Source organism: Terrapene carolina, unplaced genomic scaffold (assembly GCF_002925995.2).
Source record: "Terrapene carolina triunguis isolate 2854851 unplaced genomic scaffold, T_m_triunguis-2.0 Scaffold238, whole genome shotgun sequence".
Taxonomy (NCBI): domain Eukaryota; kingdom Metazoa; phylum Chordata; order Testudines; family Emydidae; genus Terrapene; species Terrapene triunguis.
The window spans coordinates 12,858,106-12,885,569 of record NW_020664589.1 but is presented as its reverse complement, the minus strand read 5'-3'; the positions used below and the strand labels follow the sequence as shown (position 1 = coordinate 12,885,569).

At 44.5% G+C, this 27,464-nt stretch overlaps 2 protein-coding genes across 4 annotated transcripts in view; both read right to left on the bottom strand.

Moving 5' to 3' along the window:
* SNAPC4 (small nuclear RNA activating complex polypeptide 4) overlaps nucleotides 1-19,197 on the bottom strand; it is a 30,884-nt gene extending 11,687 nt beyond the window's left edge. The window contains exons 1-16 of one of the 2 annotated variants that reach the window (XM_024206684.3): nucleotides 19,077-19,197; nucleotides 18,683-18,826; nucleotides 16,148-16,188; nucleotides 15,087-15,248; nucleotides 13,977-14,102; nucleotides 12,541-12,619; nucleotides 11,839-11,920; nucleotides 10,827-10,931; nucleotides 9,376-9,448; nucleotides 8,791-8,955; nucleotides 7,015-7,162; nucleotides 6,395-6,501; nucleotides 5,428-5,522; nucleotides 4,759-4,853; nucleotides 2,582-2,667; nucleotides 843-1,256 (exon numbers count right to left, since the gene is read on the bottom strand). In XM_024206684.3, the coding sequence (XP_024062452.2) occupies nucleotides 843-1,256; nucleotides 2,582-2,667; nucleotides 4,759-4,853; nucleotides 5,428-5,522; nucleotides 6,395-6,501; nucleotides 7,015-7,162; nucleotides 8,791-8,955; nucleotides 9,376-9,448; nucleotides 10,827-10,931; nucleotides 11,839-11,920; nucleotides 12,541-12,619; nucleotides 13,977-14,102; nucleotides 15,087-15,248; nucleotides 16,148-16,188; nucleotides 18,683-18,826; nucleotides 19,077-19,122 (1,968 nt within the window). In that variant the 5' untranslated portion in view covers nucleotides 19,123-19,197. Of the gene's footprint in view, nucleotides 1-842; nucleotides 1,257-2,581; nucleotides 2,668-4,758; nucleotides 4,854-5,427; nucleotides 5,523-6,394; nucleotides 6,502-7,014; nucleotides 7,163-8,790; nucleotides 8,956-9,375; nucleotides 9,449-10,826; nucleotides 10,932-11,838; nucleotides 11,921-12,540; nucleotides 12,620-13,976; nucleotides 14,103-15,086; nucleotides 15,249-16,147; nucleotides 16,189-18,682; nucleotides 18,827-19,076 lie in introns of those variants that run through there. The other variant, XM_024206685.3, reaches the window with a different exon arrangement.
* A 2,131-nt stretch (nucleotides 19,198-21,328) lies between these two features.
* On the bottom strand, nucleotides 21,329-27,422 carry ENTR1 (endosome associated trafficking regulator 1). Of its 2 annotated transcripts, none has more exons than XM_024206668.3 (8): nucleotides 27,309-27,422; nucleotides 27,134-27,225; nucleotides 26,694-27,041; nucleotides 25,870-25,943; nucleotides 24,166-24,277; nucleotides 23,430-23,492; nucleotides 22,409-22,548; nucleotides 21,329-21,839 (listed from the first exon to the last, which is right to left on the bottom strand). In XM_024206668.3, the coding sequence occupies exons 1-8, from the start codon at nucleotides 27,364-27,366 to the stop codon at nucleotides 21,746-21,748; spliced, it is 981 nt and encodes a 326-aa protein (XP_024062436.2). In that variant the 5' UTR covers nucleotides 27,367-27,422; the 3' UTR covers nucleotides 21,329-21,745. The 2 variants fall into 2 exon arrangements, with proteins under 2 accessions (XP_024062436.2, XP_024062437.2); XM_024206669.3 differs by having other exon boundaries at nucleotides 22,409-22,542.
* Nucleotides 27,423-27,464: the final 42 nt, after the last annotated feature.

Below are 27,464 nucleotides of genomic sequence, written 5' to 3'. Positions count from 1 at the left end.
GGCTTCACTTGGGGGGGAAGGGGAGGAGGGAGAGATGGGAGGGGGGAAACAAACCTGAAACTTTTCCCAGAGAAACTGGGTAATCAAAGTCTCCACAAGACACGCTGCGTAAAATTTTCCAAAGGCACCTCATCCCATTGGGGTGTGGTGAAGTTGTTCAGGAAAATAAAGCAGTATAATTGATTGAATATCAAGCCAATGCTACACCTGACAATTTGATTTTCTGAAGAGGGTGACCCAGACAGTACCATTACATTTTCCCCCTGAGTTATGCAAATACCTCATCTGCATTGAGATGAATAGAGGCTCCCACGGCCAATATACACTTTCATTTGTTAGCTTTTAACCTGAAATGCTCTACAGTTTATACTAACACACCTCTGTGCACAGAGGGCTCTTCCTTGACCCCAGCAATACCATCATCTCTGGGGTGGAGGGTGGCAGCTGTTTGACAGCCACACGAAGCCACAGTTTGGGCAGGAAGAGTGTCATGGCAGAGCGAATTGACCAGCAGAATGCAATTGAGGACACTGGCACTTGGCTAGGACCTTGAGGTTAACACCTTATTCTTACAGGAAGTGCTACAGAGGCCTTGAGGATACCATAAAGGGCAAGGCCTTGGATTTTACATTTCATCCAGAAGATGGTCTTTCCCACAACAGCGTCCCCTATGACACACAGGGGCAGTGGCCCAGTAATGATTCCGAGAGGAAAAAGGGGCCATAATCACCCACACCACTTGCCTTAGCGGTTTCCCATCCTACCTGATCAACGCTTCACAGCTTGAGCTTAGCTGACAGCCCAACAGTACAATCTTTTTAAAGGAGAAGTCAAGTGCTCACCTCCTTTACCAGTTCTTCTGGATCCTTCAAATTGAGGTCAGTAGAAGGTGGACATCCAATACCTTTCAGTATGGTACTTAACCCTGCTGAATCAGCTGGGACTCTGTCCCTGCCTCCCCCAGCAGATGTAGCTGGAACTCGTTTTAAGTGTCCCTTTACATAAGCACTTGTGGAACAGTAGAGGGAGGGAATTAAGTGTTTGGCTTTTCTGCACTTGGCCGGATCTCTCCTGGTCGGGATCCACAGGTCGAGGCCGGGCACTGTACCCCTGAATCCTGAGGAAGGGTCTATTTCGCCCTCAGAGCTATCCATTAGCTCCAGCTCTGAATCCTCACTGCTGCTCTCTGAAGAGCTGGAACTGTGTCTCCGCACTCGCCTGCGTTTCTTAAGGCGTTTCCTCGGCCCAGACTTCTTCTGTTTAGCATTAAAAACACAAACCCAACAAATAAGAGCTGACAAATATTCGCCACTGATTTGCATCTCCCCCATTTCTTCATTAGAGCTAGAGGCAACCAGCTGGCATTACATACAAATGCTTTAGAGGACAGCACACCATCAGGAAGGCATGGTTTGCCAGGAGGCAACCCCACTTTACAGTCTCTGACATATTTCACATGCTACTTCTAGGACCAAAGTCTTTTATGAGTTCAGAATTCCTTATACAGAGGCAAGTTCTAACACTGGTTTCTGTCTTCAGCAACAAGGCTTAATGCACCAAGTGGATACACTGACACCACAGGTCTTTTGCATCTCCACATGTTTAGATTCTATAAACCTTTAACCTTCAGGACCAGGGGCCAGAGTTTAATAAGAGCTCAGCACCCAACATCTCCCCATTCAGGATCTGATCCTGCAGCACTGAAGTTAATGGGTATTTTCCCCACTGGCAAATAAAATCATGCCCTAAGGTACCTAAAACACGTGGCCGGATTTTCAAGTGTGTTCAGCCCCCACTGAAAATCTGGCCACAGGGTGTGTCTACACTGCATTGTAATCCCACGTCTGTGGGAACCAGGTTTCTGGACTTGGTGTTTCCAAGCCCATGCTTGAGTGTCCATACAGCATTGTAAACTTGGGCTTACAATTGCTGGACTTGGGTCTCACGGCCGTGCTAATGCATCCACACTGCACTACACCAACTTTCTGACTCAGGTCCACAGCTTGAGCCGCATCCATGCTTCAAAATGGCAGGGTGAGGATTCAATCACAGTTGGATTTGGGCTCCAACCCACCCCCCTAGCAGGGTCCTAGGACCCGGGTCCGGAATGCTCACTGACCTGAGTCAGATTGACTTTTCCCAGTCTTTTCTTAAATAAGATGGGTCTACAGCAGGGGTCAGCAACCTTTCAGAAGTGGTGAGCCAAGTCTTCATTTATTCACGCTAATTTAAGGTTTCACGTGCCAGTCATACATTTTAACATTTTTAGAAGGTCTCTTTCTATAAGTCTTTAATATATAACTAAACTATTGTATGTAAAGTAAACAAGGGTTTTAAAATGTTTAAGAAGCTTCATTTAAAATTAAATTAAAATGCAGGACCCCCCAGACCGTTGGCCAGGACCCGGGCAGTGTGAGTGCCACTGAAAAATCAGATCAAGTGCCGCCTTCGGCACACGTGCCATAGGTTGCCTACTCCTGGTCTACAGCATAGCAGGATGTTGTACTTCAAAACAGGTCATTTGATTACTGCAAAGGAAAAGGAAGATAACCCACTATACCAGATCAGGGAGTTACAATACCTTAGCCCCAATCAAGGCTTTCCATTTGCTTAGACACTGGGAGCCAGTTCTGTGTGGTAATTCAGAAGCTATTTTAGTCCAGTGACCTAAGGAGATAAATAGTTGGGCCATGTTAATATCTTAAATTAAAGAAAGTCCCTCTCTCAGCAGATTAGACTCCAGATAATATTTACTTATACTGTTCAGGAAGATTTTTATTTAAGATTTTTTTTCACTGAATAGTAATACTTTTAAGAAAAATCAGTCATCAGTGAAGAGTATCCCTCAAAATGCTAATTTTGAAGAGGTTATGTGTCATTAAATCATGACATCTGGACACTGACCTAGCTTCTGTGTCTAGGTGTGCTACAGATGTGCTGGCTGACCTTAGGCGAGTCAAAACCTCTGGTCCCAGTTCAGGAAGTCAGACAAGAACATGCTTAACTTTAAGCAGTGAAGTCAATGGGACTTAAACACATGCTTATGTGCGTTCCTGAATCCGAACCTCTGCGCCTCAGCTTCCTTCACAGCAACATGTAAAATACAGCCTACCAGACAGGGGTTACGCAAGGATTAAATAAGAGGGACATCAGCTTGAAATCTAGTCAATTTAAGAAAAGTTCCAACTAGTTTCAGATCCTACACCTGCCCTGAGCTCCCAGACAGTTTTTTTGTGTGTGTGTGTGGGGGGGGAGGAGGTGGCTTTATGATCACATTTTATTACTTTTTAAAAGGTTTCTCTCTCCCATGCCTCTCTGTGAAAGGCCCATATAGAGGAAACTGACCAGCTACAGAGGGAAGCTGAAATGGACAATATGCAAAGTGCTGTGAAATGCACAAAGTACATAAACTGGAAAAGTGGGTGACTGTTCTTCTCTCTAATCTCTTTCAGTTCCAGTAATCTGAGAGGTTACCTGTGTCAAGAGTAGGCCGACATTCAGAAAGTAGCGTGATTTTTAAAGGGACAGAATCCCTTTAAAGCAAGTGCTTTTTACACGTAGTCATAGAGTTTAAGGCCAGGAGGGACCACCAGATCATCTAGTCTGATCTCCTGTCTAGCACAGGCCACCACCACCACCCGCACACTAAATCCAGCCACCAAAGCATTACAGCCCACAGGAGACTAGACCACTACATGCCACAGGTGGAGAATAGAAGGGACAGAGGTGCCCAAGGCCCCCACAATGAAAAGGAAGGGAGATATACCCAGATAATCCTGGTGAGTGACCTGCCCCTATACACTGCAGAGGAAGCCAGAAAAAAAACAAATAAACAAGGTCACTGCCAATGTGATCTGGGGGAAAATTCCTTCCCGATCCCACATATGGTGATCAGTTAGAGCCTGAGCATGTGAGCAAGAGCCAGGCAACCAAGCACCTGAGAGAGACAGAATGCTCGGTGCCACCTCAGGGCCATGGCCTACCCACTATCCATGTCCCACCTCCTGCAGTGGCCATCCCTGATGCTTCAGAGGAAGAAGACCACAAAAAAACCCAAATACATTGGGGGGAGGTGGGGAAAATCCCTTCCTGACCCCTGCAGTGAAGTCAATGGGACTTAAACACATGCTTATGTGCGTTCCTGAAGCATGAGCTTTAGGAACACAAGACTGGATGTGAGCCAAATGAAAAGTGGACAAGAAATTACATAACATTTGTATAGCAAAGCCACGAAGAGTCAGTATCAGAGCTGGACCAAAACTAGAGGAATCCCTAGTTCCCAGTCCTGTGCTCCAACTCAACCTCTCTTTGCCATACACTTGTAGCTGGGGTTAGAAGGTGGAAAGAAGGTTCCCTGCCAGTAATTACTATTAGAAGAGGAAAGCATATAGCTGCATGCCCAAAGCTTCTGTACTGCCATAAGATCTTATCCTGAAAGAAAGTAATGCACAGGGGAGCCCATTTATAGAATTCTTCCCCCTCTACTGGTCAACTTCACAAGCAGAGGGTTTCAGTAACCAGGACTGCACAGTGCACAGAAATATCTCAAGACTTCTTTATGTAAACGGTCTCCCTATTCCATAGATCACTACATGCAGGCCATACCATACATGGAAGATGGCAATATGCATTTCTCAGTAAGAAGCAAAGCTCTCCAGTACTAACTGCAGGATTTTAATTTAAAGGGGGGGAAGAGCGGGGGGAAGGCAGCTCAAACCATTACAAGCCCTTAAAGATCATGCCACAGTGAAAACTTACCTACACCATGTTTCTCTACCAGTTCAATGAACTTTTCTTTTTCCTCTAAACTCCACCTGCCTTTTTTTACATCATGGTGTAATGCATTTAAATACCTAGAAAATTTAAAGATTTGATACAAAGTTTAACGGGATTAAATGTTCTCTTTCATGAGACATGTTTCTAAAGTTAAATGGAGAGTAAAATCAGTGGACCCCTTCCTTCCCCCATGCAGTCCCACATGCCTGTACCCTTGACACTGCAGCTCCATTGCTGGTAATGCAAGTCCTTGGTTCTCAGCAAAGATCCCAGGACTCACAATTAAGGAGTAGTAAAGGCAACTCAAAACTAGATACGTTTCAGGTACAATTGCTAATTTAGAGCCTAATTCTGGAAGGTGCTGAGCACCTCTAACTCCCCACAAGAGTCACTGACTAGACTTTTCATAGACATGCATAGAATAATCAAACAGTGAAAATGTGGGAGGGAATACGCCGAGATTCCTTCTGGCCTCTTTGTTCTATTTAGAATATAGGTTTTGAGGGTTTTTATTTGTGAAAGGTGCACAGAGGAACTAGGTGCACGTATCGTAAAAATCCGCCCCCCCCCCCCTTTTTTTTATTTTTAAATGCTGCATCTTTGTTACAGGAGAGAACTTGGAAGCAAGATTCTTTTAGTCACTATACAGACCTGTCTCTGCATTGAGCATCACTCCTTCCTGGTACCTCTGTCCGAATTTTATACCAGTCACGCTCTCCATACTTAGCAACTGCTGCCAACAACTTCTACATGAATTACACAAAAAGATTAGGCTGATAATGCATGCAAGTCATTCTAAGTTAACAAGTCTCCACTGGCTGGAATCTTTTGGGAATTACCTAGCTATATGCATCACACCCTGCTTTTAATTCATTCTGCCTCTATTAGGTCTGTGCCCTCCCAGTCACACCTACCCTCCCTCCTCACCCCCAAAGAAGAAGCGGCAAATAGAGATCCATCATAGGAGGACTTTAATTTGATCATTGCTGAGCTTTGGAGTTACTCAGAGAGGTCATGCCAGATCGTTTATGTTAAATTAATTTTATTTTTAAAAATACCCATAGAACTTATTTTAAACTAGTTTGTTTTCAAATGAAAACACTGCTACACTAGTCTAGTGCATGAGGAAGAGAGACGTGGCATTTCAGCCTTAGTGAAATACAGTGAGAGCAGACTGGAAGCTCTTCAGGGGAGAGTTGCGCATCTACCTCTGGGTTTGTATAGCACCTATGCCATCCTTGTAATAGAGATCACAACCCGCTTCTGTGCCTGGATAATGTATGAAGACAGTCAAGTGTCCATAGAACACTAATTAAAGTGAATGTTTTACTAATGAACCCAGCCGAGATTGCATGTTTGTCCATTTCAGCTAAAATGGGCTCAAGACAAAAGCAGATGTGTTAGTCTCTACTATAATCTAATCTGAAACTAGGTCCCGTGACTCCACATGAACTCCTAAAACTTCTGAACTGCCACTTCTGGTTGCTTTTTCATGTTCCACTGATTAAAACCTCCAAGACATGTGGCTATTCAGCAACAGAACATTGGAATGGCTTCATCTATCCACTTTTTGTACCATGCCGTTTTTCCTAGCACTAGAGGAAAGAAAGGAACTTACAGCATCTTCCTCTGGTGTCCAGAATCCTTTCCTTAGGTTGGGATCCACGCTCTTTGTCCATCGGTAAAGTAGCTGCATAGAATCTCTTCCTTCCATATAATAAGCAACTAGAAATTGAAAGAAATATTTAAATTCTGCTTTTAATACGATGCTTCTAGCATTCTTATTAAAGCACATTGTAGTTACGACTTAAATATTTAACTTCTCAAACACAACTAGCATGTAACAAGAACCGAGAACACACATTGTGTAAGAAACATTACCATTGATACTAGAATCATGTGCATTACATACATACACCCACCGCTCCCAACAACAAATCTTGCAGCACCGGGGGGTTTTGCACCCAAGTACTGGCCAAATCCATCCTTGGAAGATATGCTAGGCAACTGTCACCAGGTGTCATGACTGCAGATGAGCCTTTTAAAATTAAAGGAGGAAAGTCCAAGGATTGTATGAAATTAACTCCACCTCTCCAGAACAGGGACCATGTCACCTTTTGTATTTGGAAAGTGCGCTGCACGTTGGGAATATCACTGAACACAAGACTCTGGAGAATCAGGCTCCGTGAGTACAAGGGATCACTTACTCTGTGAGTACAAGCCTTGGAGATCACTTACTTTTCCTGTAAGGTATGTGGCTTCCTACTCTCATTTCTTGAACGAGCTGTAGGAGCATCTGGTCCTCTTCCTTTGTCCATTCTTTCCTCTTGAAGTCTTTGTTGTAGGCTTGAAACTTCTGCAGGCACTGGAATGCACTTCGATTTGTCTTAATAAAAGAACAAAAAGTTACTTAGAACACTGGGGGCATTTTGACCTAGGAAAGAGAGGGTTGACTCAATCTGGCTCTGGCATGAACCTGTGGTGGTTCAAATCCAGTCCTTTTAAGTATTATTAATACTGCGGTAGTGCCAGTCAGGGACCAGGGCTCAACTGTATTAAGCACTACACACAATGAAAAGACAGTCCCTACTCAAAGAGCTTATAACTGAAGTTTAAGACAAGCAAGATAACAAGTGTATACAGCAAACAGAGGGGAGCACCAGATGACAGTGAAGTGATTATAATCATTGTCAATTAATGGTCCAACACCAGCTCTCACTGATTCATTATCTTTCTTCCTTTCACAAATTAAGGCCAGAAGAGCAGATTATGGTAATCTAGTCTGACCTCCTGCACAACACAGGCCATAGAGCTTCACAGCAATTTCTCCATCAAGCCCCGACCTTGTGGTTGAGCTAAAGCATCTGTTAAAGAGACATTCGATCTTGATTGAAAGACTTCAAGTGATGGAAAATCCACCACATCCTTTGGTAAATTGTCCCACTGGTAAATTACCCTCCCTGTTAAAAAGTTGTGCCTTGTTTCTCACTTCGAATCTGCCTAGCTTCAACTTCCAGCCACTTGATCTTGTTATGCCTTTGCCTGCTAGATTAAAGAGCCATCTTTCAGAACTCTTCTGCCCACATAAACTGATCAAAGTCACCACTTAACCTTCTCTATGACAAGCGAAATAAATTCAGCTTACGCCTCTCCCTGCAAGGCAGGTTTCCCAGACCATGACTCATGGCTCTTTTCTCAACCCTCTCCAATTTTATGATATCTTTTTTAACGTGTCGACACTGGAACTGGACACCATGCTGCAAGGAGTTCCCTGCTGCTGCACAAATGGCAAGTTACTGCCACCCAAGTGGGGCAGTTACAGAGTTAGCTTTCAATTGACAGCGACTGGAACAGTGTCCCGCATAGACTGGAGTGTGTGTTGACATGCCTATAAAATGTTTATAAAACCCACATTCACTAGAGTCTCAAGAAGGGAAACGTTTTTCTGGTTGCTTCAACTTCTAGAAAGTGAACAAGTTAAGAGGTTTTGGTTATGCTCCCTCGAGTGTTTCGCACAAAAGCATTCATGAGCAGGATTTCTGGCTTACGTTTTCCTCAAGCAGCAAGAGAGTATACAATAAAGAGAAAATTTGCCAAGAGCAAATACCCCTGTCTTTCATCTCTGACTTTAGTTAGAAGTGCCAGGAGTATGGTGATCTCAACCTCACCTCTGCTGGATGTTCTAGCAGAACTATTCCTTTGATGCAATGCTAGTACCCAACTGGTGTCTTACCTGTTGGAGAAAGGCCCAGAACTAGAACAGCAGAAATGCTAGAGGTCAGAATGGAGGAGTATGTGTGGGAAGGTCTGCATACAGCACCTGCCTGCACTATGCCTTGCTAGGACTCACTTGGTTTATCCATTTCCTGAGCACTACAATGAACTTCCTTTTTCAAAACAGCACCCTACAGTACACCCAGTGCTGAGAAGTGGCTAGAAGCAGTGACTGCATTATTTTCAGATCGAACCCTGGGCCTCAAATAAATATTCGGTTCATAGTGGCAAGCACCTTACCCCAAGCTCCTGGGCTATAGTTTGCCAGTCCAGACAATTATGTTTCGCAGCTATTTCCTTTAACTTCTCTATCTCCTCTTCATTCCACTCTCTCTTGTTGATGGTCGGATGCTCCCAGTTCTGCCAGAATTTCCTCAGCTCTTCTGCGTTGCGACTTCCATCAAACTAATAGAAACACCACAAATTGGCTCTGCCTTGAGGACATTACTGAAATATCCTAGCAAATTGAGTGAGATTGATGCAAAAGGCTTATTTCTTAAATAAATTTTCAAATATATTTTGCTGTTAATCTTTGCGTAAAGAGTTGGGTATTTTCCAATAGCATCTAATTTTTGAATCCCTTCCACAATGCCAAGTCTCAAACCTGTCCCCTCCCCCTTTGAAACAGATGGCTATTTGGAAGTTAATCAGGGTTTGGGTTTCAGTCCTTTGAAAAAAGTGTGAAGTGTTAAAGGCTGGGTTCTATCTCCTTTGTCCATCCAAAGTAGTTCTTTATTTCACAACTAGTCCCATTGAAATCAATGGGGCAACTTGCAGAGGAAGGGAGGTAGAATCTGGGTCTAAGTAATTGCTCTACCAACTTACATTGATGTTGGAAATCTTCTCCCAGTCGTGCTCATCCAGTCTGTTTCCTAATAAGGCCTCCTCTGGCAGATGGCTAAAGCAGGGGGAAGAAGGAATGATCACATCAACCATTGGGTCTCTTTCTATGCCTAATCTTGCTAAGCATTGGTTCAGAGTAGCAGCCGTGTTAGTCTGTATCCGCAAAAAGAACAGGAGTACTTGTGGCACCTTAGAGACTAACACATTTGTACACCTCCAAATCTCATTGCCTTCAATGGGAGATGTAGAGACTCAGCAATTCACAGGATCAGGCTCTTAATCATTGTTAACATGATCGGACACTGGCATTTGCTTCATCTGTTTGCCTTCCCTCTCCCACCCCGGCACACCTGCACAGTACAGTCTTTCTAGGGTCAGATGCTTCCTTCGTAGCATCCAGGGCCGCCAGCAAACAGCAAGAGAAGATAAGCACTTGTGTGTGTTAGGTCACGAGACAGGTTGTATGGGACTGAAGCAACAAGAGATTGGAAATCATTCTATAATTAAGACAAAGGGATCTAAGGGCTTCAGGCTCTCTGAATTTCAATGGAAGTTGGTTCCCTAAACCCCATAGGTCCCTTGGAGAAAATCCTCAACTCTTTGTAATTAACGGAACATGCTGTGTTTAGCACAATGGGGACCAGTCCATGACCAGGGATAAATAATAATAGGTACACACACTATTTAACTCCCTTAGTATACAGCTGCCAAAGCTGTAATACACCTACTGTACAACTTAGACTTGTGTCTAAATCCTCTTATGGAATTTAGAGTGTCTCTAACTAAGACAGTAACTTAACCTGTGTATAAACTGTATTTTCCCTTCACAGCACCCAGACGTGGCAATGCCCTAAGGTGACACATTAATATACTTTGCAATAGGGGCGATGACAGGAATGCAGAAAAGTGCTGGCTACAAATGTCTAAATTATAAAAATTAACCAAGCCCAAATGGCACCTATTTGAATTCACATTCACACACATGTACCTTAGCACACATGCATCCTTGATGCTGGCTCTATAGAAGTTTAACTCTACAATTCTGAAATGCACTATACAGAACATGTCAGTACATCCAAAGCTTTACAAATGGCTCTGAATTCCGAACCTCAACGCAGCTAAACCAACAGCTTTTGCTTGCAGCACTTCAGTACTGGCAGCAGAAGTTATTAAACAAAGCGGGATGCCTATATTTGCATATTAATACCCAAAACACTCTACAACACTGCTACCGAATAATTGAGGAGTGAGGGCTCTGGGACAACGCTGCAAGGTTTGAACATTGTTTTTGGAATCGTTTGCAAGCCAGAATAAGGCAAGGTTTTCCTGGCTTAAGTCTGTTGGTGTTTGAGCTTTACAAAATGTCTTTAAGGGGGGGAAAAAATCCCTAGAAGAGGTAGTGTTCACTTCACCCAGAATATAAATCCTCTCACTTGATCTCCTCTATTTCACGCTCTGCTTCTTTGACTTGCTTTTCCAAAATCTTCTTTTCCATTTCATTCTTGGCTTTTTCCAGTTTCTGATTCAAATAGCTGAGCCTGTTTAAGGACATTTCCAAGATTATTAAACATGACTAAACAGAAGCAAGGATAAGTATTATAAAATAGTGTTAAAGCTGGCAGGCCCAAAAGCTGGGTTCTTTCCTCAGCCATCCTTATTCCACAGAGCTTATTTCAAAATCCATGTAACGCATTGCATTTGTCCCCACCTTCCAGAAAACAGCCCCCAACCAGACACTCTTCCACATAGCAGACCCACTGCTCATGCTTTGCCTCCTCATCTATACCAAGTGCGAATCTACAGAGCAGGTGACAGACCAAGTGCTTTCCCCACCTCCCGCAAGTTGGATCTAAGAGGATCTGCAATGGCTGCTGCGGCTGCAGACACAGAGAAGCGTGCCAGGTCCGTGACTCAGACAAGCCATATCCCCCCAGGAGCCAAGTGCAAGATGATACTGAGTAGGAACAAGAATCTGTCTCCATGCTGTTCAGTTTATTCTAGGATGCAGAACTAGGGCTCAAAGGCTACACGGTAGCCCTCCAAACCTAAATGTCACAGTCCCTGAAATAGGATTTTAGGCCATACGATTATATTAATGGAAAGAGCTGGATGGCTAGGAAATGTCTTGGTACTTTTGAGGTATAAAAGTGAACTCCCAGCCTGCTGATTACCTGCAATATAATCACTAAGTCATTCATATCTTGACCAATGCTCCCTACTGGCACAGGCTGACCATCCCAGGCCCAAACACACAACCCTCTCCCTGCTGTGCTTTGTAACCCCACTGCAGGTGGCGGTAACTGTGCCAAGGCATGCACTTGAGAGAAGAGAGGTGGAAATGATACCAGCTCTTAGTCACTCTCCTCCCCACTGCCTAACCAGCCATCAAATCCTAGAATACACTTGTCTCATCAGCAGCGATGGGACTTCTTATGCTTTGCTTACTTCAGTAACTTTGGCTGAAGCAGACGCTGCAAACGGTCACTTATTACTGATTTGTTCAGCAGGCTCTTCTCTCTGCTTTTCCCTGGGGATAAAACACAGATGAGGGCACCAAAGTCACTAATACAAGGCCACCTCCAATAAGCAAACCCATTGGCTTCAACCACCACTTTAAAGTATCTCCAAGGTCTCTTGGAAAGGTCCACCTGCATTATGCCTGGATTGTTGCTGGTTCCCTCTGTGCCTAGACGCACAGAGAAATAGGAAATCTGGGCTCTATTCCTGGTTCCATTGCTAACTTGATGCGAGATCCAGCTCATGGAAGAGCGTCGCCTACTGCATCCCCAGCACCAATTCCATAACACCTAGGTGCTGCCATCTGAGTACTGACCTGGCACGACCCTACTTAGCTTGTGTGAGCTAATAGGACGGCTGCACAATTTAACATGCAATGCATCAGGGCAGATGCAAGGGAAGGGAAGAGTCGTGAAACTATCAGCCATGCCAACATTCAAAGCTAGCGGAGTTTAGCATAATTCAGAGCAGTCCCATTTACTTTTAGCGTCTGCACCATTAGTGGCTTCAACGCATAACAGTGTGAACACTGAAGAAAAACAAGGAGGAAGAGGATGCGAAAAACCCCAATGAGTTTGCCAAGCCTATTATAGAACTTGGAGCAGCGCACACAGACAGGAGGTTTCTTACACTTTTTTATAAGCAGTTCCTCAAAGGATTTTATGCCTTGTGCTGTCTTTTCTCGGGTATCTTCATTGGCAGGAGGGCCCTAGCAAAGATCAGAGATGTTAGAAACAGCACAGATGTTACATTTTGATTGAGAATTCAGCTCATTCCCAGAGCTCTGACACCAGCACTGCTATAAAACAGACTAATTCAAGACTGTGCATTCGCACTCTCCCACTGCACAGGGCACTTTACAAACTCTAGTTCACAGGAACTCCATGAGGGATGGGCATGCAAGCAGCTTTATTCCCATTTTATAGATAGGGAACCTAAGGGAGTGAGAAGTTAAGTGATTTGCCAAAGACTACCGAGCAAGTCAGTGGCACAGCTAAGGTGAGCGCTCTGGAGTTCCTTTCTTTCTACCCAGAGCTCAGTCCACTTATCCATGTTGAGTGTCTTGCACCAGCTGGGAACTGGGTGGAAGAGCGCTTTGGGTAATGGTTTACATGTGACACCTGCCCACTCCAATTCAAAAAGCTGTGTAATCCTTATCCAAAATGGTCAATAAACAAAGAGCAGTTATTTGTATTACAGTAATCATGACCAAGGTCAGGCCCTAGTGGGCTAAGACACGTAACTGTGGCACTGTGAAGGCCAAAACTATAACTGGATTTGAAAAAGAATTAGATAAATTCTTGGAGGATAGGTCCATCAATGACTATTAGTCAAGACAGTCAGGGATGCAACCCCATGCTTGGGGTGTCCCCAGCCTCTGACTGCTAGAAGCTTGGACTGGAAAACAGGCGATGGATCACTTGATAATTGCCCTGTTCTGCTCATTCCTGGCACTGGCCACTGTTGGAAGACAGGATACTGGACTAGATGGACTATTGGTCTGACCTAGCATGGCTGTTCTTATGCAACAGATGACAGCCCTTGCCCCAAAGAACTCAGTTTACATGACAGCCGGGATGCAACAGGTGGGTGAAACAGACAGTGGGGGTTGGGCTGGGAAGATGAGGTAATAAACAGAAGTCACAGCTTGTCACTTGCCTGACATCATACTGTGCTGTGCCTAGAAAGTTTGGTGGGTAGATTTCCATGCTATTACCTAGAATCCTCTTCCAGGCCACATGCATTTTATAACAAAATGCTTATGAACATATATTTTAAAGGCACTCCTTTGTTTTCTGGATGCTGTGTAAGCCAGAATTTTTTTGGGGGGGGAATCCACCCCCCCTCCTTTTAGATCTGAAGAGTCTGATAGGCAAAAAGGTAGCAAGAAAGCAATAAGTTAAGTCTGTATCTCAAATCAGGCAAAAAAAAAAAAAAAACACTGAAAACTTAGATGCAGTGACCTTAATGTTCAGCAATGTTCATCTCAAGAGGGAGTGTAAGTAACAAATTAAGGCTAAATGACACCGGAATAATGAGTGTAGTATGCATTTAGTTATACTTACAATTCCCGATACTTTATCCTTGAAGTACGGCTTCATAAAATGGCCCAAAAACATATTCAATGGTAAAAGTTTACTATCTCCTGCCTTCGTCATCTTTGGACCACCAACCTCACACATAATTTCTTTCTGCAATACAATCATTAATTGAAAACCATACACATCACTGAGACTTTTAAATGATCCCACCTCAAACTCAGCCAGTGGCCCTGCTGTTATGCATATCCCAGGCGAAGCCCAATTACCTTGCACCATCAGACTATATATAAAGCAGATCTTTTAAATGTAGTTTCTGCAACCTGGAAAATTTCCTATGTAACTGCCAAGTGGACCAATGCAAAACAGAGACAAGAGCAACTTGCTGTAATAATAGAAAACCACCAAAAAAGCCTGTTTGCATTGTGAAGATTAATATCCCTATCTTAGCTTTATCCATAGGGCCCATCAATGTGTTATTTCTGAAAACTTCAGTGCAATCTACTTGAAAAAGAAATTCCTTACCCACATGGCACCAATTATAATAAAAATCTAGTTAACCTCTCACATTGATGCTCTATTTTTTTTTTTTAAGCTTCACTCACTTTCGCTTCATTTTTACTGTAATGTTAGTGATTCTCCTACATTAGGAAAATGCTGCTTGGAAGTTTGTAACTTATCAATTGAATGCTTTTTTTTTTTTTTTTAAATAACCCAGTGAAAACAGGCCCCTAAAACAGGATTTCATTAAAAATGTTTCTCTTCATATTAGGTTTTTCAAGTCATTTTAAACCCAGATTTAGGGCCTGATCTTGCCAATCCTTACAATCCATAAGCAGTTCCACTGAAATTAATGGAGCCGCTCATGATTCCCAGGATCAGGCTCTTGGTATATAAACAAAATCAATAGGATTCCTTTACTCTGCAGATCACGTTGCCCTCCGCTGTTACTTGATAAAATCTTCAAAGTTCCAGAGATTTGAAAAATGATTCATACCAAATAAATCACAATTCAAGGACTCAAATTTACTCCCATTTAAAAAACATCCGCACAACTTCTTCCCTCGTTGATATGAATGGGAGAAAAATCACACCCCAACCGTGCACTAAGGAACATTTTTCCCAAGTTCCACCTACCTGCTGTTCTTTGTTTTGTGTGATCAGAAGGTTGACTTCCTCTATCTTTTCCTGAATAACTTCCTGATACACCAGGTTCATCTGTAAACACGTTTCTGGGTCCGCTGGGAGGTTGTTATCAATGTCGTCGTCATCACTACTGCCCCGTTCTCTCTCTACTTCCTGATGTGAGGTGAAATAAATGTGATTTAAGCAGATAGAAGGGAAGAGAGCCAAGCTTGCTTTGAGCAGACAGTGATTTTTATTTAACTAGCCACTACCATTAATGTCAGGAATCTTGTGTGAATCCTTCTGAAAACAACTGTGCATCTCTAACCTGGCTGTCCTCTTTAATGTTGGCAATGAGAGCACTATCAACCTTGTCTATTTGCCCTCTCCCTTTTCCTCTGCTGATTTTGGACCTGAATTTACTGCCATTGAAGTCAATGGGAAGCTAGCTACTGGCTTCTATAGGTGCAGTGTCAGGCCCTTAGTACTTGTCTCTTCTCTGGCCAGTCTCACAATTTTGCAGCTGTTGATGCCAGGGCCTTCTCCCCTGCTGTATGAGCCAGCCTTCCAGAACTACACTCCGGACTCACCATCTCATTTCTCCCCCTTTGCTGTTATTTATCCCCAACTGCATGATTTCTAGAGTGTCTAGAGATAGTTTTGTATGAACTACTCAATAAAAACATTATGGGTGAAACACAGCTCTGTTTTTGCATATGCACTACATCCAAACATCTAACTAGTCAGTGAACCCTGCAATGACATCAACTGGATCTGACCCACAAAGAAAGTTCCCTTTGTATGTGCTCTGTTATACAAATATTTTTAAATACTCTTACCTGAGTTCTAGGAAACATTCTCTCTAATTAAAATGTTTTATTTTTCTAAAGAAAAAAACCAGTAACAGGACTTGTAAAAATGAAAATTTTAGCAGTAATGTTTCCCTTTTTAGGTGCAACATTTCCCTTTAGGTGCAAAAATGTGAAAAGCCTCCTACAGACATACAAAATTCTGCCTGTTCTTCCCCCATCAGCAGAAAGATTGGATGATGCATTTTAAGTAAGATGAATTACCATTTCCGTATGGGCATCTGAATCATCATCGTCCAGATCATCTGTTAGAAATAGAAGTACAAAAAAAGATTTTATTACAGGAAAAGATAGATAAATCCATGGCACGCCCACATCTTGAATACTGCGTGCAGATGTAGTCGCCCCATCTCAAAAAAGATATACTGGAATCGGAAAAGGTTCAAAAAAGGGCAACAAAAATCATTAGGGGTATGGAATGGCTTATGTATGAAGAGAGATTAATAAGACTGGGACTTTTCAGCTTTGAAAAGAGACGACTAAGGGGGGATATGACAAAGGTCTATAAAATCATGACTGGTGTGGAGAAAGTAAGTAAGGAAGTGTTATTTACTCCTTCTCATAACACAAGAACTAGAGATCACCAAATGAAATTAATAGGCAGCAGGTTTAAAACAAACAAAAGGAAGTAATTTTTGCACACAACGCACAGTCAACCTGTGGAACTCCTTGCCAGAGGATGTTGTGAAGGCCAAGACTATAAGAGGGTTCAAAAAGAACCAGATAAGTTAATGGAGGATAGGTCCATCAATGGCTATTAACCAGGATGGGCTGAGATGGGGTCCCTAGCCTCTGTTTGCCAGAAGCTGGGAATGGGCGACAGGGGATGGACCACTTGATGATTACCTGTTCTGTTCATTCCCCCTGGGGCACCTGGCATTGGCCACTGTTGGAAGACAGGATACTGGGCTAGATGGACCTTTGGTCTGACCCAGTACGGCTGTTCTTATGTAAAGATGACAAGAGCTTTGAAATCAAAAGCTTTCCAGCTAAGATGACCACAAGAAAACAGAACAATACATAATTTCTTAAGTCTGACCCAACAACATTCTAGGCCACTGTTAAGGTTGCCAAGACCAAACTTTGATCAATCACCGTTCACTGACTTTTTTTTTTTTTTGCTTTGGAGACTGAAAGAACCCCTCTAAACAACTAGAGCTGCAATTAAGCTATGTCTCAGTTCCTACGGTGAGCAACACAAACAAATAATCCAGGGTGCAGAACCAAGCAGACTAGGGCTCCAATCCTGCAACACTTAAGAATGTGCTTAACTTTAGAAGCACATGAGTAGTCCCACAGACTTCGGCAGTAAATACAGCTTCCATTTTTGTTCTCAATAAGACTACTAAAGGTAAGCATGTACTTGGGTATGTGGAGAATTGGGGCACAGTAAAATGAAGGAACGTGCACAGTGATCACCAAGACTAGCAGCTGGTGGCTTAAGACTTTTTGCAGTTCTTTTTTTAAAGGGATGTCTCACCACACAGATGCAGGTAGATGCAGGTTAAGACAGATGGTTTGTGTGTCTGTGCTGCACTGAACAGACATGCCCACCCCAGTTATGAATACAAAAAAAAAAAATGACTGTTCACACCTGCTTGATTTAGCTTTTGACAACACTCCAAAATAGTACTTTGAATCCACGAGCCAGTTCAATATTGCCCTCCTTGTTTGTAACACACTCAACTGACTGGTTCCAGCCCACTTGGCAGATCATGGGCCTCCTTAATCCCCTCCCTCTTAACTACTGCCCACTTCATCTGTCTCATCACAAAACCTGGCAACTGCTGGCACAAGAACCTTCTCCTCAGAAGACACCACAATTTGGAAAAAGCTTTTTTGTAACCCTCTTCCTGACCAATTCTCGAATTCATTTCAAGTGTTTATTGCTCCCCTTTACCTATTCCTCGCTCCCTTTTCTTTAGCTTTAAAGCACTACGGTAGAATTTGGACATTACATAAAGTACAGTACAGTTGTATTTACTGCTGATATGATGTAATGTGTGCTCTTCGTGGACAGGAGCCACAGAAATAAGATTCTTATCTAAGTAACGTGATGCAATAAAAACCACAGGTATCTGACTACAATTTGATAGCAAAAGCAGATGGCAGAATATTCATTTTATAGGGATGCTTATAACACAGGTGCAATTGCTTAGTAGAGAAGTAGAAAGTGTCATGTTCAAATCCCACCGAGTTTATCATGGAAGAGAGGACTGTTCTGTTTGAGATATAGCATAGCTAAATGAGAAGTTACAGGCTTCATGAAGGAATTATTAAGAAAGGTTCTCGAGCCCATGCTATGCAGGAGGTCGGACTAGACGATCGTGACAGTCCCGTCTATCTGTAAAATATATGAATCTAAAGCTCTTTTATATAGAATAGAAGGTGATTTTAAAAATATGCAAGCAAGACCCTAACATTCTTAAAGTTTTCAGTTGATCACTTTAGGATAAATGGGATAACGACTGGATTTCTAGCACCCTACAAGAAACAAACGTCACATTTAATTTTCGCCCAAGGTACCAAATAAGCCTTTCATAAATTATAAAGCAGGCACAGACAGCAGTTTTTAAGCAGAAAACACTGTGACAACATTTAAGCTCTGCACAGATGTAACCAGGAGATAAAGCCACGGCCTTTAGCATCAGTGTCTAGACACTGCAGGACACATCTTTTGGGCAGAAGTATAGGAACGATCAGATGTCCGAGAAATAACTGCACGCCGTGAGAACGGACCTACGTCAGAATCCGAGTCCAGGCTGGAATCCGACACAAGGACTTCGATACTGGGGATACTGGGGTCCAAGCTCTTTTCTAGCTCCTCTATTTCCCGCCGGATTCTCTCTCTTTCGGCGTGTAAATCCACAGGCGACATGACTTCTGAGAGAGAGAGAGAGAGAGCGAGGCAGCAGAGTCAGCGACACCACATGGACTCAGGGCAGCGCCCCCCCATTCTCCACCAGGGACGGGAGGGTGGCTGCTGGTGTCCCAGGTGAGCGGCCGCAGGGCAAGTCCCCTGCAGACCCCACCCCCACCGAGCACGTCCCCCAGGGAACTGCCAGGCGCCCGCCCTGAGGCGCCAGCCCAGGTACAAGCCCCAGCCCCACCACCAGCCGGCCCTGCCCCTCACCGCGCTCCCGCAGGAGGTCCCCAGCCGGGCCCAGGTAATGGGCCATGGCCGCGGCGGCGCCCCGAGGGCTGCGGGAGGCGGAGACGAAGGCGAGACTCCCTCAGCGCCTCCCGGCCCTACAGCCGCGCGAGCTGCGCCCTCGTAGTGCCTAGGAGACTATCGCCTGTCCCAGGAGCTAACCTGATTGGGCGGCCGGTATCACGTGCCGGAGGAAGTGCCGCTGTCACGTGCCGAGGGAGGTGGCTTTTCGACTGGGCTGAGGAATCGCGTGCCGCGGTATTTTTCATAGCCCGCAGGAGACTTGTTTGATTGGCTGAATTCCGCCACGTGACGGGGCTGAGACGGTCACGGCGGGGCCGGGAGAGGCGGCGGTGGCTCAGCACGTTTCCTCCAGCCCCAGCCTCCTTCCGGTCTAGGGCGGCCCGGGGCTCCCGCGGGCGCAGGGTGTCTAGGGGGGCGGAACAGCAAGGGCTAGGCCGGCCGGCCGCCCCTGCAGCCGGAGCAGAGGGGCCCTGGCCAGCGGCTCTGGAGCGGTCACGCTTTTCTCGGCCGCCCCCCTCACCCCGCCCCCTGTTACACAGCGAAGGCAGGGGGTGGAGGTGGCTGCCTCACCCCACACATGGTAACCGGCCGCACAGCCAGAACTGGACCCCAGGGCTCAGATGACCGGGCAGGCGCTTGCTGCCCCCAGGAGGCTGCGAGTCCTGCTGTGATTTCATTTGTCTGGCCTTAAGGCGGGGCCCGCCGCTCCCCGGCAGACATCTGGTTTATGGAAATAGAGGAAAGCATCCACCTGGGATGCCCCTGAAGGAGTTTGCTGACCTGATCTCGCTGCTGTCTCTCCCCAGCTACCCTGTGTGCATGCCACTTACACCCACGTCAGTGTTAACGGAGCAAAACAGGGTAGAACTGAGGAAGGGCACTGCAACTAGTATACACATTTCCCACACTTCCCTGCACTGCACCTGCCGGAGTAACATTGGAAATAAATACTCAAATTTGCAGTAACTACTAATCCCCAAACGCTAATTTCTTCTCGTGCTGTGCCTATATTAACATCTCCATTTTTCCAGTCACTACTACATCATTGGCACTTGTTTTGCACAAAGAAATGTTAGCTCCATTATTTCAGTCACACCTGAAGTTGGTCTATGGAGAGTCTTCCTTGGTTTTTGTAATTATAGTATTCACTGCTGCTCAAATGTGAGTTTACTGGTGTATTTATACACATTACAGCAATTCCTGTATTAGACAGAATACACTATTGTGGTAGTATAGATCAAAGTTCTGGACTTTTTCTGATATAAACTGGCCATCAGGAAGTTTAGACTTGAAATTAGATGGTTTCTAACCATCAGAAGAGTGAAGTTCTGGAATAGCCTTCCAAGGGGAACAGTGGAGGCAAAAGACATATCTGACTTCAAGACTAAGCTTGATAAATTTATGGAAGGGATGGTATGAGGGGATAGCCTAATTTTGGCAATTAATTAATCTTTGACTATTAGCAATAAATATGCCCAATGGCCTGTGATGGGACACTAGATAGGAAAGAATTCTCCATAGTAACTCAGATCGCACCCTAGGTATCTGGCTGGTGAGTCTTGCCCACATGCTCAGGGTTTAGCTGATCACCCTATTTGGGGCCAGGAAGGAATTTTCCTCCAGGGCAGATTGGCAGAGGCCCTGGGGTTTTTTTGCCTTCCTCTGCAGTTTGGGGCACGGGTCACTTGCTGGAGGATTCTCTGCACCTTGAAGTCTTTAAACCATGATTTGAGGACTTCAATAGCTCAGACATAGGTCAGGGGTTTGTTACAGGGGTGGGTGAGTGAGATTCTGTGGCCTGTGTTGTGTAGGAGCTCAGACTAGAAGATCATAATGGTCCCTTCTGACCTTAAAGTCTATGAAAGTAGTCCAGTGCACAAAAGCAGCTGCCTCACCTCTACCAACGTGACTTTTCCCACTTTTAAAAAGAACCCCCCCCTTTTTTTTTTTCCTGAAAACCATTTTTTTTAAACCACCAAGAATCACCAACTAAAGGCAGTATTATTTTATTTCTTTATTTTTTTAGAAAAAAAGTATTGTTACAAAACCTAATACAATTAAAAAGCATTTTTAAATATATTTAGGAAGTAAACTGGTTAAAGCATTATGTATGGTATAGTCTCATTTTCATATTTAATTATACAAGAGTTCAAAATATTTTCCCCTATTTCACGCCTCATGGCAGTGTAAAAAAAAAAAAGAAAAAGAAAAACCACACAGAAAAGATTTATTTGCTCCCAGCATTTATAGAATACTTTGACACAGCACTACTAGAGGGAATGAGGAAAAAAGGCAGGGAGCACAATGTTTTGAGTCCAGTGCTCCACTTCATTTTAATGGGAGACTGCAATGCACAAAGTGTGAGGGCTGGGTCTTGAGGTCCCAATCCAGCAAAGCACGTAAAGTACGTGCTTTGCTGGATCAGGTTCTGGAAAGCCACTGTTGGTACAATGGAAGGAAGGGTAATACTGCACCAGTGCATAACTGTTCTCCCACAATAAAAACAGTAAGGGTAAAGGTTGCATATTTTAAGACAGCATTTTTTAAATATTAAAGCAAACAATCTTTAAATAGTGATTTCTATATGTAAACAGAACTCTTGGGGTAGAGTTCCTTTAGTGGTTTTTTCATGGTCCATCATCTGAAATTTCAGAAATTCTGTCTATGGATTTAAGGAGTTCGGCAACAACCTGCAATGATTCTGCTCCAGAGACCAATTGCCTGGAATTTAAAAAACAAAATACTAAACAGGATAGGGCAGATTACAAGTAACAAGAAACGTTACCAGAAGAGGGGTCGATATGCAGAGACAAAGAACAATAAACAGGGCATTTCAAACTTATTTATATCAGAGAACATTTATGCAACTTCAGTTGCTAAGAAAAAACAGTTCACTTGAATTGCAAAATTCACTGTAAAAAAAAAGATTTAGGTAGTTTAGGATTAACATTTACATCATTAAAAACCCTAGTTGTACAAAAGCTTAATATTACACAGAAAATGGACTTAATTTTGAACAGTTAGTGAAAAATCTGAATTGTGTAATTATTTTCCTGCAGTGTGTGCACAAACATAACACTGAGCTACTGTAGGTGAACTAGAAAGTGAAACTGAACAGTATTTGCACCTCCACCTATGTGAAACTGAAATTCAAAATGTAAACAAAAGGTGAAATCATGATCTCATGAATGTCAACGGAAGAGCCTCCAGTACTAATTTTCATTTAGTCTATAGACTCCTGTTAGGACAAGTTCTTTATTTTACAGTTCTCTTTATAAAGCTGAACTTACTTTATTGAAGAGCGTGAATTTGTAATTACTCTCAGAAGATTCTGCAAGGCAATATCTGCATTTTGTTTCACTACAGCCAAACTAGCAGACTGGCCAGTCTTCAAGGCTTCATTCTCTGTCTTGTAATTTTTCAGCTGAACCTTAGGAAGAGTTTAGTTTATTATAAGCAATTTTCCTGGAGCAGATGCACATTTATTTATAGAAGATGGCATGAGAAAAAACAATTCCTATGAGTACTTGAATGCTGCTCTTTGGGGGCTAACTTAGGGCTCTCTCCATTAGGAATTTGTGCCATCTGCAAGATCATGGTCTCCACTTACAGGGATCAAAATTCTTCATGTGATCTCTGATCCAGGATTAAATCTTGGAAGCCTTTACCAGACTTGAAAGCATTTGTACTAGTCCCACCAAATGCTTCTAACCCTGGCAGGTTGCTAGTTATCAGTCCCGAAATCTGCTTCATTCTGAAAATCATCTTGCTTCTGCTTCCCTTACTCAATTTTAATTCTGATATTAAAGTAGTGGATTTTCCAACTCATTTAGAAGTTAATATTTGATATCAGAAAGCTGGACTTCCAGGTGGTGTTGGCGTTACTGTCTTCTCTTAGCAGTGTAAAATAGAAGGCACTAAAATCAGTTCAAATTGAGAGAGTGCATTGGGGATGAGGACGAGGTTAATCAGAATAATGCGATTTTAATGTCTATCACGTAACATACCATGGCTAAAAGTCAGTGTTTATGCCAATGGAAAGTGAGAAATCCCAGATTCTGTGGGATAAGAAACCTCATAATAGTTACTGGTCCCATGGCGCACAAGTTCTAAACTTTGGAGTTGTGAAATTTTTGGTTTACATTGACTTAATATACATTCAATCAGAACACAAGGACATTTTATAAAAGATTCACCCACAGGTGAATACTTTTCCAGTAGCACTGTTATAAACTCCATTTAATATCAAGATATGTTCACGTGAAGTTCATACAGTAAGAGAACCTTAAAAAGGAGAGGACAGATTCATACCTGAAGTAGTGCATTTTCCTGTTTCAGTTTTATAACATTGTTTTCTGCTTTCACAGCCCGTTTCTGGAATACAAGATACCAAGATTATTTATACTGTGGTAGTGCCTAGAATGCACTATGCATTTTCCTAATACAGAGGAATGTATAAGTCTTACCTCAAAGAGACTAAAATAACATACTAAAGATAGGGAAGGGATATAACATACCAATCAAGTGATCAAGGCTGCAATATATCGCTTTCTTCTGAGTAAGGAAAGAATTTACTCACTATAAACAAACAGATGACTTAATTACCAATTTTCTTGCAGGCAATGCCTAAATGTAAATATTTGTAAATTATGTGTAAGTTGGGTGTTTCCAGAAAGCTACACAGAAACAGCTGAATATAAGTGATTAAGACTCTTTAATCAATCATGCAAAGCCCTGACTCCTGTATAACTGAGGTACTTTTGGAGTGGAACTCAGCTCCTTTTCATGTTAGCAGCCCTTGCTTCAGAAGTGCTGTCAGTAATAGACACTTGATACTATGAAAAGTGAGAGAGAACTTGTCTCCTGAATAATGTAAGGGAAAAAGTTGAACCAAAGTGTCAGAGTTGAAAAGAGAATGTTACCATTACTGAACCATCCTCCCGCCTGCATTGCTTATGCTTCCTCCAGTGTTTGAGGAGGAAAACAAAAACCCTCAGGGCAGCCCTGATCATGGTTCTGTACTATAAGAACATAAAGAAATATTTACAGTCATCAACTGGAGATTCTGTTCTACATGCTGCACCATTGCTTCTAGATCCTGGGCCTCTTTTTGCTCTTTAATCTTGTTCTCTTCTAGTTTTTTTTCAAGTGTCTTTACCCTTGTTAAAAAGAGAACAAAGTAGGTATTTTTATTTGCATTCAGTGGGAGAGAGTACAAAGTGTTGCAGGCAAGAAGATTCTATTATAAATATTTTTAGAACATCCTAGATAGAGGCTTCAGTATGACAAAAATGTTCATTCTAATGCACTATAGAAACTCCACCCACAGAATTAGGTTGGGCCTCAGGGGATTCATTTGTTCAACATCCATTAGCATTAAGGATAATTATACAGCTGAATCTCTGCACAACACATCCATTCACTGTCAGTCTATATTATGTTGTTTTTCAAGCCATTCTGAGGTGTGGTCGGTGGTGGTGTAACAGTCCATTTTTAGGAAAGTGTGAATTGCCTCAGTATGTGAAGCAGCATGGTGCAGTGGACAGAGGAATTCTTGAGTTCTAATCACAGCTCTGTCACTGACTCACCTGTGTCCTGGGGAAATTCACCTAACCTCCCCACCATCAATTTCCCTATTGGTAAAATGAAAATACTTATTTGCCTCACAGGAGCAAAGTAAGGATTATTAATACATCACTTTGAAGGTCTGAAGTGTTCCAATAGGCAAGTTTGCCCTCATTGACAAACTGAGTTGAATAGGTTATAAAAGAGGACAGGATTTGGCTCCAATTATTATTAAAAAACAAGACACCAAATCAGACAAACAAACATTCTACCTACTTTCCCTGATTTCTTTCTAAAAGGAAATCCAAATGATTTCTTAGAAGCCAAAGTTTCTCAGCTGAAATAACCCTGTAGTGAAATTGTCATACAATAAGATAAAAGGTTGGAGACTACCGATTTTACACCCAAGATCACTTTTTGAATTTAAGGGCAACCCAAGATCTCTACCACACCCCTTCCCCAAAGCCCCGCCCTGCTCCCTCTATCCCCCCTCCCCCATTGCTCACTCTCCCATACCCTCACTCTCTCTGGGCTGGGGAAGGGGGGGTTGGGGTTCAGGAGGGGGTTCTGGGTGCAGGCTCTGGGAAGGGGCTCAGGGCTGGGGGTGCAGGAAGGGGTTCCGGGTGCAGGCTCTGGGAGGGGGCTCAGGGCTGGAGGGGGTTCCAGATGCAGGACGGGGTATGGGATGCAGGCTCCGGGGGGCGGCTCAGAGCTGGGGGGGCAGCCTCCCGCCGGGCAGCACTTACCGCCACGGCTCCCAGTTGGTGGCGTAGTGCTAAGGCAGGCTCCCTGCCTACCCCGGCCCCACACCGCTCCCGGAAGGGGCCAACATGCCCCTGAGGCCCCTGGGGGAGAGTGGGGGGCACACAGCTCCATGCACTGCCCCTCTCTGCAAGCACCGCCCCGCAGCTCTCATTGGCCACAACTCCCCATTCCCGGCCAATGGGAGCTGCGGGGTCAGGGCAGGCAGGGAGCCTGCCTTAGCGGCAGCCCTGCTGCACCACCAGAGATTGCGATCCACTGGGAGATCCTATAGGATTGACCAATCCATCACGATCGACCAGTTGGTGACCACTGGCATAAATGGTCACAAATCTTGTTTCATTCAGTTACGATGTATAAGGATATCAGCATTTCATCTTCATTTATCAAGTTAATGATTTCTTTTCCGCTGTAGTATACATACTTGTCTGTCTGAGTTTCAGAGAAGAAGTGAAGCTGGTTAATCTTGCTTCTTAGTCTGGCATTTTCTTCTTGTAGCTGCAGAAAAATACTCATTAGAAATCAGGAATGTATGGTCTGGTGATCATACTGATCTTTTTAACATACAAAAACCAGCCTGGATGAAACCTTCCAAGTCTCACTTCTAGAGCTGGAAAAATCTTGGCAATTTCCATGAACTAAATTCACTAACAAATATTTAAGAATATAGCCTCTCAAACAAAACCAAAATAAGAATCTTCTCCATTTCAGAGGAAAAACAAGAGGCATGGAGAGATTAAGTGAGACAAGTGTGTGCCTGGATAAAGATTTTATGGCCATGAATATATGGAGAGCGATGAGGGGATTTTATAGCTCACCCCGAGTGCCTATAGAAACCTTTGTGCTGTGCCACACATCATCATTAGTTTTAACTTCTGCTATATAGAAGAGTTGAGAACTATTTCAAGGGGTTTCATTTCATAGTCCTCCAACTCTGAAGCCAAGTTGCCTTAATACCATTCACAGACTCCAGTGAAAATGCCGATACATTTTAAAGGCCCTTTAGGGTGACCTAAACTAACTTTTCTGTAACATGCGGAGGTGCAAAGTGAAGCTCCAGCACTTCACAAACTACCAGGACAATCTACTAGAAAGCCAAGGCGGGGGAGGGAATAACGTCTGTTGGGGAGCGAGAAGCTGGTGAGCTTACAGAGCTCTTCAGGCCTGGCAAAGGACTCAGAGGGGCAGTGGAAGCTGGGATGCTCTAGGGCTCTATAAGCTCTCTCAGAGACGAGCTCAGCCGCTTACTTCTCGGCAGGCCGGCTGCAGCGGGTGGTAAGGCCCCTCTCCAGCTTCGCCCCCGGACGCCAGGCTCTGGTCTGCGTAGCCCAGGGGGTCGCTCTCGTCCAGCGGCCACGGAGCGGAGTCCTCCCGCCCCGACCAGTCGCCGTAGAAGGACTCCAAGGCGCTGGGCCCCGGCGAGGCGCTCCCAGGCCCGGCCGAGTGGGCTTGTTCCACGGCGGCGGGCTGGTAACACCCGCTCCACTCCGCATCCTCCTCGTCCAGCCGCGCGTCGCCCGCGCTGGGGTCCGGGAAAAACGGCTCGGGGCGCCGCAGGCTCAGCCCCGACGCCTCGCGCAGGGGGGGCGGCGCGGCCTGTAGGGAGAGAGGGGGCAGGTGGGGACCGCGGGCTGGCGGGGGGGGGGGGGCGGGCGCCCGGCCCCCCCCCCCACCCGCCCCCCCAGTACCTTAGGGCTGGCGCCGCGCGGGGCCGCGCCCCGGCCCTGGCTCCGCACGAACTCCCTGAAGGAGAAGGGGTTGGCCTCGCCGGGCTCCTCGCCTGCGGGGAGAGAGGGGACGCGTCAGCCGGGCGGCCTCGGGGACACCCCCTCCCCCCCATGCCCGCCCCCTCCCGGTTCTCACCGCCCCAGAGGTGGGGGTTCGGGGAAGGGGAGCGGGGGGCGCGGCTGTGACCCGCCATAGCCCCCCCGCCTCCCCTCAGCAACGGCTAGAGGCCCCAGGCCGGCCCGTCGGCTCCCATCGGGGCGGGAGGCGGGGCTATTCCCCGCCTGGGCCCGC

Bases quoted from the DNA above. Each gene is read 5' to 3' on its own strand.
- ENTR1 (XM_024206668.3), bottom strand. From the start codon at position 27,366: ATGGCGGGTCACAGCCGCGCCCCCCGCTCCCCTTCCCCGAACCCCCAC. The intron at 24,278-25,869 runs GTATGTATACTA...CTTTTTAACAAG, and splicing joins TCTGAAACTCAGACAGACAA to GGTAAAGACACTTGAAAAAA. The intron at 23,493-24,165 runs GTAAATATTTCT...CTTGTATTCCAG, and splicing joins AGAATCTCCAGTTGATGACT to AAACGGGCTGTGAAAGCAGA.